The sequence below is a fragment of the Tachysurus vachellii genome, chromosome 14 (assembly GCF_030014155.1).
Source record: "Tachysurus vachellii isolate PV-2020 chromosome 14, HZAU_Pvac_v1, whole genome shotgun sequence".
NCBI lineage: Eukaryota > Metazoa > Chordata > Actinopteri > Siluriformes > Bagridae > Tachysurus > Tachysurus vachellii.
Genome location: NC_083473.1, coordinates 21,808,864 through 21,822,163, shown reverse-complemented (window position 1 = coordinate 21,822,163; position 13,300 = coordinate 21,808,864). Strand labels below are relative to the sequence as shown.

Genomic DNA, 13,300 nt, shown 5'->3' with positions numbered 1-13,300 from the left:
ACCCTGGACGGAGTGCCAACCCATCGCAGGGCACACACACACTCTCATTCACTCACGCAATCACACACTACGGACAGTTTTCCAGAGATGCCAATCAACCTACCATGCATGTCTTTGGACCAGGGGAGGAAACCGGAGTACCCGGAGGAAACCCCCGAGGCACGGGGAGTACATGCAAACTCCACACACAAGGCGGAGGCGGGAATCGAACCCCCAACCCTGCAGGTGTGAGGCGAACGTGATAACCACTAAGCCACCGTGCCCCCCCTGAATTTGATCAATTTGTTTAATATTTTTGGCACTAAAAAACATATGTTGTGTTAGATAGATACTGTAGATGGGATGGATGGATAGATGGACGGATGGAATATAAAAATATATTATATATATATATATATATATATATTATATACTATTATATACACCTACAGTAGGTGATTACAGGCATTGAAGTAGCAGTAGGACATCACTGATACCTTGCGGTGTAGTGTAGAGTTCAGTAGGTTTATGATTGAGGGGAAAGCACTGGCCTTGAACCTGCTGCTTCAGGTGCAGATGGTCCATAAACCTAAGATCTCTAAGAACTCTAAGATTTCCTGTTTCTTAAAAACTGGCAGATCTGTTGGTTGTCGTTTAGCTCACACATTCTCGAACCAGTGCATAAATCAAGCATCACCTGAGACACTGTGGGTCTCTCCAATCCATATGACAAGCATAAGAAGAACACAGAGCTGTTTAAGACAAAATTGCAGATAACACAGATGTTAAAATATTGTTGGTTTTTTTTTTTTGTACTTTTGAGACCAGACCAGTTTGGTCTAGACTCTGGTGATTTCTTATGTTTAAGCTTTAAGTCAGTCGTGTTTAAACCTTTTTACCAGTAACCTTGCATATTGGAAATCAGACATCTTATCAGACATTTTCAATCGGTATGAACTATTGACTTATTTTCTTGCTGCAACTCTGATCTAAAATTAGTCAGGACACTTTTGGCTTTCAGTGTGAGAGATGCTTTCACCTTAGTCGGAATAAAATTTATACAACTGGCTCGAGTCTGGAGACATGGAAGCTAGGGTGGATACGTAGGACTCTGGGGAGCTTGAGTCTAACTGCCACTGGATTGAGCACCTTGGAGATAAGAAAAGGCCCAACAAACCGTGGGGCAAGTTTTCTGCAGGCAACCTTAAGCGGCAGGTCTCTGGTGGATAGCCAAACCCTCTGACCAACGTGATATGGGGATGCCGGACGGCGCTTGCGATTGGCCCACCGGGCGTAGCTCCTAGAAGAACAGAGTCGGACCGCACGCGCCTTTCTCCAGACATGTTGGCAACGCTTGACCAGGGCAAGGCCAGAGGGAACTGATGCCTACATTTCCTGGTTGGAGATCCATACGCGGCCTGGAAGGGGGGAGAGACCCGTGGCAGCCGACGGCAGGGAGTTGAGGGCGTATTCCACCCACACCAGGTTAAAGGACCAGGATGTAGGTCCTTTGGAACAGAGGATGCAAAGTCCTTTTTCTCTTTCCTGGTTTAGCCACACAGAATAACATAGAATTTTCACATTTTAGGTGCATCTCAGAGAGCAGAAATGAGTTTGATATACTTTGAATATATAAACATCTGTGGTTTAAAAAAAAAAAGAACAGTTTTTGTTTACTTGGAACTTTTCTATAGATACAATATATTACAAAACGTTTTGGGACACCTAGGTATGCAGACTGCTTCTACAAACATTTGTGAAAGAATGTCACCATGACAGGTTGTCACTTGTGCAGTAAGTCCAGTCCTGAAATTTCCTCACTACTAAATTCTTTGTGGTATTATAACAAAGTGGAAGCAATTGGGAACAACTGCAACTCAGCCACGAAGTGGTAGGCCATGTAAAATCACAAAGAGCACGATGAGGTTGCACAGTGCACAGAAGTCATTCAGATTCCTAGGAACCACATTCTCCCAGGACCTGAAGTGGGACAGTCACATTGACTCCATTGTGAAAAAGGCTCAGCAGAGGTTGTACTTCCTTCGCCAACTGAGGAAGTTCAACCTGCCACAGGATCTGCTGAAACAGTTCTACACTGCCATCATCGAATCCATCTTCTACACTTCAGTGACTGTTTGGTTCAGCTCAGCTACCAAATCTGACCTCAGAAGACTACAGAGGGTAGTCCGGACTGCTGAGCAAACCATTGGCACAACTCTCCCCACTCTCCAAGATCTGTACTTCTCCAGAGTGAGCAAAATGGCAAAGACAATCACTCTGGACCCCTCACATCCAGTGCACTCACTCTTCAACTGTTGGCATCAACCAGATGGCAACAGTTTGAAGACTGAGTGTGCTGGATGTGAGGCGTCCAGAGTGACTGGCAATAAAGATCTTTCTGATTCTGATTCTGAACTTTCTGCAGAGTCAATAGCTACAGACCTCCAAACTTCATGTGGCCTTCATATTAGCACAAGAACATTGCATAGAGAGCTTCATGGACTGGGTTTCCATGGCCGAGAAGCTGCATCCAAACCTTACATCACCAAGTGCAGTGCTATGTGTCCGATGCAGTTGTAAAAAACTCTAGAGCAGCGGAGACGTGTTCGAATCACGCTTCTCTGTCTGGCAGTCCGATGGACGAGTCTGGGTTAGGCGGTTGCCAGGGGATCGGTACTTGCCTGAATGCATCGTGCCAAGTGTAAAGTTTGGTGGAGGGGGGATGATGTTCCTGTTCCAACATGACTGCACACCAGTGCACAAAGCAAGGTTGATATGGATGAGCGAGTGTGGTGTGGAAGAACTTAACTGGCCTGAGTCCTGGCCTCAACCCGATAGAACTCCTTTGGGATGAATTAGAGTGGAGGTTGCAAACCAAACCCGCACCTGGGCTAGGTCATTTCTTAATTTCTTTAAACCCTGAGTGTCTATTTTCATATGAGCCATTAACCAACCACTACGGAGTGTGACATTACAAAGATATTCAATGTCTCCAACAACACGGCTGGAAATTCATTCATTCATTCATCTTCTACCACTTATCCAAACTACCTCGGGTCACGCCTATCTCAGGCGTCATTGGGCATCAAGGCAGGATACACCCTGGATGGAATGCCAACCCATCGCAGGGCACACACACACTCATTCACTCACGCAATCACACAATAGGGACAATTTTCCAGAGATGCCAATCAACCTACCATGCATGTCTTTGGACCGGGGGAGGAAACCGGAGTACCCGGAGGAAACCCCCGAGGCACAGGGAGAACATGCAAACTCCACACAGGCGGGAATCGAACCCCGACCCTGGAGGTGTGAGGCGAATTTCCATTTTTTTAAATGTTAAAGGTGGGGTCTCCGTTGTTTGAGAAATGCTTCAGAAAACTGAGTCGGGATGACAAACAAAACAAAAATCAAAACAAACGTGTAGCCAATGAGCAGAAAGGGGCGTGTCTTGTCAATATGCGGCGGAGAGAGCGTTCAGTGCGCATTTTTACTTGTTTGTTTATCTGCAGTTGTATTGTTCTTCCCTTCAGCTATGATAAAGACACATTTCTTTCCATTAGTTGCCTGGGTTACGTATGTATGTGTGGGGCGGAGCTATCAATACAGGGGTGGGACCCATTTGGGTTAGGGACGTGTTTGTTTTCGTGATTTCAAATGTCAACATTGGCTTTCAAACAACGGAGACCCCACCTTTAAGTCACATTAGATTCAAAACCTTATCATCCAGAGTTTATGAGTTGCCATATCTATTTTTACATCACAGTCATAGCCACTTAATTGCAATAAGTAACATATCAGGGCAGTGAATGACTTATGTCATGGGTCACGGGACTTCTCTCTTTTAAAATACAACATTGTACCGCATGACAAAGCAGTTCCTTAAACTTTGCACTCACATGACCAGTGGGCTGGAAAAAAAGATAGCTGAACTGTCACCTTAACTGAGTTTGCTGTTGACATTGAACAAAGGTTTTAAACGGGCCTCTGAATGGTAGTTCAGGCAGTGGAAGAATAGAATAGAATTAACCCTCATATGGAAATGTTTGGCCCTTTGGGTGTTGGAAGAAACCCAGCTTTAATCCAAAGAGTAAATAGGAAGATGTTTACGGGTCCTGGTTTCATGTGTATGCACAGCGTTCTCCTACTTGCATGTTAATAATTCAGTAGAATTTTACCATGTCCTTTATTCTGTGTTTTATGTTGCACAATTAACGTTGTACTTGCCGGGCTTTGAGGATGCCCTTGTTGTGTCGTTGCTCAGTGAGTTGATGACATTGTGCCTCCCTGGTTCAAAGGGTCATGTCCTACTCAGTCGCTTCGCCCTGAGACAAACAATGCTCTGTTTTCACAGCTAGCGATCCTCGGTCTCCTCCTCTTGTTTCTCTGTGCTTTCATTCTTCAACATGTACTGGATGTTTTCCCTCTACGCAGTCTGTCGTGCTCTGAAACTTCTATTAGCCGACTACTCCACAAATGACTCAGTTGGCACTTTTTATTAGTGTAGCCCGTTCTAAAGTGTAGTGTACATATGCCTCAGCAGCTTGTAAATAGTGTGGCTGCCAGATATAAATCAAGTTCAGCGTTAAATGCAGCTTGGATTATCCTGACCTATGTAGACACACTCACTGTGCTTTAAGTGCACATTTACTATAGAAAAAAACCCCGGCCTTGACAGACACAACACAGACACTTGGGTGGATGCTAGCATCCCAAATTGAATACAGATAAGGATGGAAATTACAGACAAATCTCAACTCTTGACAAAGTTAAACTGGCCATTGGTTTTAAACGTTGCCCTGATGAATGACCGCTGATTTAAGTCATTGCAGTTTTGCTAAGAGGTTAGAGTAAACGCTTATATAAATCAGATCTGTTCAGTGATAACCGAGGTCACGGTGAAGAAACATTATCAGCCCCTTTCTATACTGTACACGATAATACAGTAAGTTTATAAGTGTGATTTAAATCTGTAGTAGTCCTGGAATCTGTTTAGTTTCATAACCTGTCTCTGTGTGCAGGCTGATGTGTGAGTTGGCCTCAGACACGGTCCGCCATCGACATGGTAGACATGGAGAGCCCTTACAGTCCTCCGTCTCCTCTGGAGGACTCTGTGCTGAACATCCCAATCTACAGGGACTTTATTGGTGCAGGAGAACTGCAGGACATTTCAGAGTCCATCAATGAAGAGGCACTCAGCAACCTAGACGTGAAGTACCGCTCATCTGGCCTGTGCTCCAGCTCCGAGAGCTCCGCGGTGCCAGGTAGGAATCTAGCAGTGGAACAATGACGTGATGTCCGTTTCACACTTACCAACCGGATAGCATTCTCATACCTGCCTGCAATACAGTATGAGACGTCTTTTTTTGGATACGATTATAAATGCAAAAGTGCACATTTATATATTTACAGTTGCTGTTTTGAACAAATATGAAATTCAAACCTTCCTGATGTTTCTTCACTATGTCATAAGAAAAGAAATCAGTGTTGTCAATATTTATTTTATTTAATGCAGCTCACTTAAACAATAGCGTTATCTTTGCACTTGGTCGCATGCTTGACCTTTGTGCTCGCTCCTAATCATACAGGAAGCATGACTAAAAACTAGCAGTCGCTCGTCATGAACGTAGGAACATAGAAAATTTCATCTTAAACGTATTTCAGTGGATTGTAGCCTAAAAAAGGACAGTTTATTATTGACCTGAATCCTCTTCACGTATACATTTGCATGGCTAACATTTAACTTAGACACAGGGTGTGTGCGGCACCCAGCCAACCTGAGAGAGAGCTATAAAATCGGAAAGGGGAAGAGGAAAATATTATAATATTCATTCTTATTAACATATAACATCAAGATGTATTACAGTATAATTTAACGTATCGTTTTTGTTTGATTGTTTCGTTTGTTGCTCAAGCTCTCAGTTCCGCTCAAGTCCTAAACGATTCTTTGATTCTTTATCACGTTTCTTATCAGTGTTTAGTTTCAAACATCAGGCCCGCGACATGCTAGGAGAGCTTTTCAGGACGGATTCCCTTTCAAGAGACAGATCATTTCTGTTTTTCCTCACATCACCAGTGTATCATTTGATCTATTAAGCCCTTTTCATGCAAGTCTGTGTGTCTCCTTTCACAAACACAGCGATTTTCTTTCAGCATGCTGCCAGTCGCTGTACTATGAAGTCGCGAGTAGGCGTTCCTACTACTGAGTGGGTGGAGAAACCTGCATTCCACTTGACAACAATTCAGTTTTCTTGCTGCTAAGATGAAACGTTCTGGAGGGAGATTCGGTGTTTGTATGTAAAACCCAACAGTGTATATCTGCACCGTATCATACGAGATGAAGGACAAGCAGTTTGTGCTCGTTGTCTCAGCTCGCTGTCTCGGCTTACTGTCTCGGCTCACTGTCTCGGCTCACTGCCTCGGCTCACTGCCTCGGCTCACTGTCTCGGCTCACTGTCTCGGCTCACTGTCTCGGCTCACTGTCTTCGCTCCTGTTGTTACTTAACTTTTCTTGCCCACATTTTGTCGCCAGCTGTCACTCATGTTGCTATAAGTCTCTAGCTGTCATTGAAAATGAACAATCTCCGTTAGCTTTGTCGCTGTGAGTCGCCATAAATGTGAACGTAGCATCACCATACAAGCAGTAGAACATTATAAAAGACGGAAATGTCTCGAGTATGATTTGTCACTATATGATGCAAAGCATAGTGTACTAAATCTAGCGTGAGTAATCTGACCACTTGTAGCTGAAAGCCTAATAAAACATGTCACACTGACTGTATATAAAACTGCATTTGATTTGTGTGTGTGTGTGTGTGTGTGTGTGTGTGTGTGTGCGCTTGTATGTCAGTAGATGCTCTGACCCCAGCTTCCAGTCCGTCTTCAGGTGTGGGTGGCGCCGTAGCAGGACAGGAGGAGTTAAATTCTGCTTCTCTAAACCTGGAGTGTCGCGTGTGTGCAGACCGAGCCTCGGGATACCACTATGGCGTTCACGCCTGTGAGGGTTGCAAGGTGATGTCTTGTTTCGCAGGACGCATTTCCGTTCTTACTCTGAGATTCAAACCTCTCCTTTTGAACAAGAAAAAATTTTTTTGTTTTGTTTTATTTATTACAGACAAATTTGGACTTTTGACTCGTTATATGGTACAACACCAAATTTCTTCTCCAAATGGAGTACATATTCTGTTCTCCAGGATCTGAGGACTGCTCACTAATTTTACCGACAGTTAACAAAAAAACTCAACCACAGACGATATTATTCAGGATTATTGTTATTCCTACAGTAACAGCGCCGAAATAATTCGAATCGAATGACCCTCGTCGTACACGTCTGTGGAATACGTGCGCATTGTGTGCAGATGCATCAGTTTTAGGTTCAAATGTTACTCATCTCCAGAGAGAACAGAAACAGGCACACACACGCTGCATGGCCACTAGCACGCACGCACACACACAAACACACACACACACACCCATCCACTCCCCCATACATACACAGGCGTTTACACACACCACCACACAGTGTTTCAGCTGGACGATCATGTCCATGTCCCGTGATTAGACCAGTGCAACCACGTGCCTGCTGTCTCTATGCTGGACTTGTGCCCCTAAACATTTTGTCCTCAAATCAACCAACACACACACGTACACACACACACACACGTACACTGTTTTGGCTGTCCCTGTGGATGTATTGCGCTCACTATCATTGCACTTTCGTAACTTTGTGGAAGTATCTTAGGACAGAGCGGCTAAACAGGAGTGAAGAAATCTCTGGTTAATGGCCCTCATCTGCCTGCCAGTTAGCCTCCCTTAGAGTGTCCACACTGCTGGCACTGGTTAATGGTGAATAACTGTTTATTCAGATTGAGCAAATTAAGAGATTTCAAGCTTGCTACGATCGTGTGGCCTGATGACTGGACTTGCACTTGTCTGGTATATTGATTTAGAATCATGTGCAGTCTGGGTTTAAACCCCAGCAGGGGCTTTGAACGGTCTTATAATTTATCAGTGGTTTGAACTCAAAATGCTGTAAGTCATAAGTCTCATTTCTAGAAGTTGCATTTAGTGCACAGTTACACATTCATGTCTGGGAGTCATTTCCCATTTAGTAGGTGTTTCCTCTGGAGTCCTTGGGACAAGAGTTTTAGCTTCCTAAAGGGATTTTAGAACCATGTATAAAAAAATCGAAGAGTTCCTCAAGAGTTCTTCGGGACGATTAAAACTTGTATTCGAACAGGATTTTAATTGGAACCTTTTCTAAAATGCTATAGGCTTCTGGTTAGAGCTTTTAAAGGCTGTGCCAAGAGGAACCTCCTACAGTTGTGTTACTGTACACTTATGTGTACAGTAAGACGTCACGTAATGTACCGTAAGAGGAAGTACATGCTGTTTCAATCTGTATATCGAAGCTAATTTGGTTCATTCATATTGATATTTTTATCGTATTAATTGTTTATAAATATTACAATTAAAATAAAAAAAGAACAGTTTCAAACACGTTAAATCTCGACAATCTTTACGTCAGATATCAAACACAGTGGACTCTGTAAGTGAATTTCTTTTCTCTACAGGGCTTCTTCAGGCGCACAATCCGCCTGAAGCTGGAATACGACAAGTGTGAACGTCACTGCAAAATCCAAAAGAAGAACCGGAACAAGTGCCAATACTGCCGCTTTCAAAAGTGCCTAGCTGTGGGCATGTCCCACAATGGTCAGTGCTAAACTATTAACACACACACACACACACAGTACTTGTAGATGATACACTTAACACAATGAAGCCCTGGTATTGTGACTATTGTTGACCGCTCAATTCTAACTAGTCAGAAGGTGATTCATTTTTTATCTGTTTTTTTAAGAACTTGTTATGCCTTATATATGTGTTATAACATATTATAGGTATTAACAACTAACGCAATGCTCATATAACAACATTTTGCTGGATAAATGCGGTTATTTAGCAAAGAAAATGGTTATTTTCTTATTTAAAGTCTTCAGAACAGAACAGAGGAGCTTTATTGAGAGTGAAAGAGAAAGAGAAAGCAATACAGACGTTATCGGAAAACAGTCGGCTACATGCAGGCAGTACACCATCCCGTGTTTGCTTATTTTCTATATTTTATTCTACTATAGCAGGTCCTGTTGCCCTTGTATAGCATGTCGTGTTGTCCTTGTATAGCATGTCCTGTTGTATTAGTATAGCATGTCCTGTTGTCCTTTTATAGCATGTATTAGTATAGCATGTCCTGTTGTATTAGTATAGCAGGTCCTGTTGTATTAGTATAGCATGTCCTGTTGTATTAGTATAGCATGTCCTGTTGTATTAGTATAGCATGTCCTGTTGTCCTTATATAGCATGTCCTGTTGTCCTTGTATAGCATGTCCTGTTGTATTAGTATAGCAGGTCCTGTTGTCCTTGTATAGCATGTCCTGTTGTATTAGTATAGCAGGTCCTGTTGTCCTTGTATAGCATGTCCTGTTGTATTAGTATAGCAGGTCCTGTTGTCCTTGTATAGCATGTCCTGTTGTATTAGTATAGCATGTCCTGTTGTCCTTGTATAGCATGTCCTGTTGTATTAGTATAGCATGTCCTGTTGTATTAGTATAGCATGTCCTGTTGTCCTAGTATACTGTAGCATGTCCTGTTGTCCTTGTATAGCATTTCCTGTTGTATTAGTATAGCATGTCCTGTTGTCCTAGTATAGCATGTCCTGTTGTCCTAGTATAGCATGTCCTGTTGTCCTAGTATAGCATGTCCTGTTGTCCTAGTATAGCATGGCCTGTTGTATTAATATAGCATGTCCTGTTGTCCTAGTATAGCATGTCCTGTTGTATTTTATTCCTTACATTAAAATGTGTGTATATGTAGATAAGTAATAGCTCCACGGTTTCCACTGAACTTTATAGTTTCCAACTAAAAACATGGAATATGAAAATATCTATGCCATAGTCAGGTACCTCTTTATTCATTTGTCTGATGGTACCTGAGACCATAGTGAGGTACTCTGGAGGTTGTGTTGTGGTGACATTATTTCCTGCACTCCGCAGATCGTAACAGGAAAAACCCCAGCAACAATAGGAACAATGGAGGAGCTTCAAAGTATGATTTCCTTTTGCTCAGCAACTGGGTTTATGTACGGAAAAAACATAACTCGTGCGTGTGACAAGACTGAGCTTTCCAGGTCTTCCGCTACGTTGGATCAGACACTACTGATGTGCTACTGATTGCAGAACTGTAAAGTCCGATCCAAGGTCTGATCCGGTTCAGGATGGACCAGTCATGCAACCAGAAGGATAATGTCATTTTTGTGTGGTCTTTAGCTTCAAAAACATACGTGAGCTTAACGAATTCATCTTATTTTCTACATACTACATAGCGTAACCCGAGCGATTTCTTAGACTTGTCTGACCAAACTGCTTCTAGTTTACCCAAAATGTCATTTTTTGGTACTCTTGGTACCCTGGCAAAAAACCTCATATTTCACACTAATCCAAATCCAGTTTGAGTAATTAATCATGGTGTAGCTCCCTTTTTAAAAAGAAGTTAGGAAAAAAAACATGGGTTCATGAGCTCACAGATTAATGTATGATATCGGACCACAGTGTCTAGCAAAGAACGATTCAAGAGAGGCGCAGTTTGGCCTGTGTGCCAGAATTGTCTTGGTCTGATGATCCAAGCCTGTAAACTATCCTGTCACTTCCAGTGACATGGTCTATCACATGACCAGCTTGTCCAACACTAAACATGATATGCTCAGCACATTATTTATCAAAAGCTTAATTGGCACGCAGAATGACACTACTGCTGTGTGGTCAGTGAATAAGCTGACATTGTACTGTATTACTGTATCAGATGAAATCCTGGTCTCCTGCTACCATTGAAATAACATTCAAGTTATCTCAGACTCGTTATTCCTATAAGTCTCTTTGGTAGATCAGATAGTGGTTTTAAACCTCCCTCTTTTCCTGTGTTTTATTACTCTCTGCCTGCTTATGTGGGTTAATCATCAAAGTTAAAGGAAGATCCTAGTCTATGGTTCCACTTCTATAATTATTCTAAAAACAACGGTTGGTCAAATCGGTTTATCGATAAGAGATCCGCACTTGTACTTCCCCGTGCTGAAATCCTTGGCACTCTGAGGACGTGTGCTTCGAATGTCATGCAAACAAGTCCTTGACCTAAAAATCTTTTTGTGCACTCAGCCCCAGTCTTTTTATGTACACATCCAGCATGGCATGCTGACCCTCAACCCCCGCTGTACAGGGCTTCAATGGTGCCACGCTAAAAAAAGCAGCAAGGGTGAAGGGAGTCAAAGTGACATCATGGAACAGCGTCAAAACAGACGGCGAGGGTTCAGGAAACATGCAGGGTCAAATCACCAGCTGGATGTGGAATGATTTCAACTTGCTGAATATACAACATCCTATAGACACCGTCACATTATTTCATTTTTTTTTAATAATTGCTATTTGTATTTTTAACTGCCAAGTAATAATTAAGAGCGTTAATTTTACTTAGTATTGGAAATTCGAGACGCTATTAAATTGAAATAGATTAAAAAGGTTTTGAACATTAAAAAACATTGGTCAGTTTGCACATAATTTCATAATAATCAGCATTTTGTACGGAAAGTTTTCTCATGTTCAGATGTGTGATCTTGTCATACTACTTACGCTCCTGTTAGAACACATGTTTTAAATTAAGTAAAGGTGCGTAAGTCCCATATAACTCGTATATATCTGACAGAGCTACAGTGGTCAGAGAATGAACACAACACCTGGCTTGTTTTTTGGCTCTAATCTACGTTTTCTCATATACTGTATATAAATATTTCAGTTTTGGACAGCACAGACAGAGTTTAAGCTCCAGCCAACCTTATAAGATATTGATAGAAAATTGGTAGTACCATATTTACATATAATATCTATTTAGACCTTCTTCTACTACTTTTGGCTTTTCCCGTTGGGATCGCCACAGCGAATCATCTGTTTCCACATAACTCTATACTCGGCATCATCCTCGCCTTCCACTTTACCTCTTACCTGGCAGCTCCATCTCCAACATCCTTCTACCAATATAACCATCTCCGTCCTCTGTACATGTCCAAACCATCTCAATCTAGCCTCTCTGACCTTATCCCCAAAACAGCCAACCTGAGCCGTCCCTCTGATGTGCTCGTTCCTAATCCTGTCCATCCTCGTCACTCCTAAAGAGAACCTCAACATCCTCATGTCTGCTACCTACATTTATTTATGCTGGATTATATAAAAAGTCACTATGTGGGGTGACTGTTCTTGACTGGCCAAAGGATCAATCCTCTGAGGGTCAGCTTTTCAAAATGTGATAATGCTGAGCTACATCTACAACATCAGCTGGTGCTTCTTCAGCAACAAAAGCAATGTTTATAGACCTTTATGATCTAATATAGTTCTTTAGCTATAATGAAGTACAACATACTGTGTATGCGATGCTGGTTTGATGTATTGAAGGCAGGGTTTATTAACATTTTAAATCATTTAAAAGAGACAAAATGTTTCATTTAGTTATGGTTACGCCAATGGAGGGTCTTCAGAATGATAGTAAGACAGAAAACTACTTAATTTCTGAATATGAAGGAGATTCCTTGATTTTGTCTTCATTTCTAGAATCACAAAATGGAGAAATAGTGATTTTGTAATCTAAGTATCCACTGGATCTCATTTTAGTTGACTGTTAAAACATATCATTATTGAACAAGTTGCAACTACATTAATCTGCTGAGTTCAGAGGTTTTCATAACTAATACAGCAGCTCTTTTGACTAGTAAAGTGAATTATGTACTTGGGCAGCTTCAGCTGATAGATGGAGCCAGTCAGTAAAGTTCAAATCCTTATGAAACGATTTTGAAATGTCAGCCAAATCTTAACATCAGCCAAATGCTAGGTCGTGATGAACTCATCACACGACAACATGCGATGATTTTTATCTATAGATAATATCCAGCTTGAAATTTGCGTTACGCCACTCCTTGGCATCTATTACCAAGGCACCAGACATACAGAGCCTTGCAAATAGTGTGTCCAGCTTTGTAATCATTTACTCCCAAGACCGATTCAAAAGTGCTTTCATCCTAATGCAAAAGAAAAAAAAAACAGTGATATGATGTGATGTGAAACAGTGATGTGATATGATTTAACCATACCTCGCTAGCATATATCCCCAAATAGGGATGTTGTAAGCTATTTATTATTAAAAGTAATACTGATCCATTAATTAACAATCAATTTTAACATTTAACATGTTCCTGATCACAGTCATTGTGCGTTTTTGTTTTTTT

The 13,300-nt window shown here is 41.8% G+C and overlaps 1 protein-coding gene across 2 annotated transcripts in view; it reads left to right on the top strand.

Annotated features, from left to right (window-relative positions):
• The window catches only part of pparab (peroxisome proliferator-activated receptor alpha b), a 29,284-nt gene that overhangs the window by 5,890 nt on the left and 10,094 nt on the right, over positions 1-13,300 (top strand). The window contains exons 2-4 of one of the 2 annotated variants that reach the window (XM_060887467.1): positions 5,004-5,246; positions 6,836-6,993; positions 8,556-8,694. In XM_060887467.1, the coding sequence (XP_060743450.1) occupies positions 5,045-5,246; positions 6,836-6,993; positions 8,556-8,694 (499 nt within the window). In that variant the 5' untranslated portion in view covers positions 5,004-5,044. Of the gene's footprint in view, positions 1-5,003; positions 5,247-6,832; positions 6,994-8,555; positions 8,695-13,300 lie in introns of both variants that reach the window. The other variant, XM_060887466.1, reaches the window with a different exon arrangement.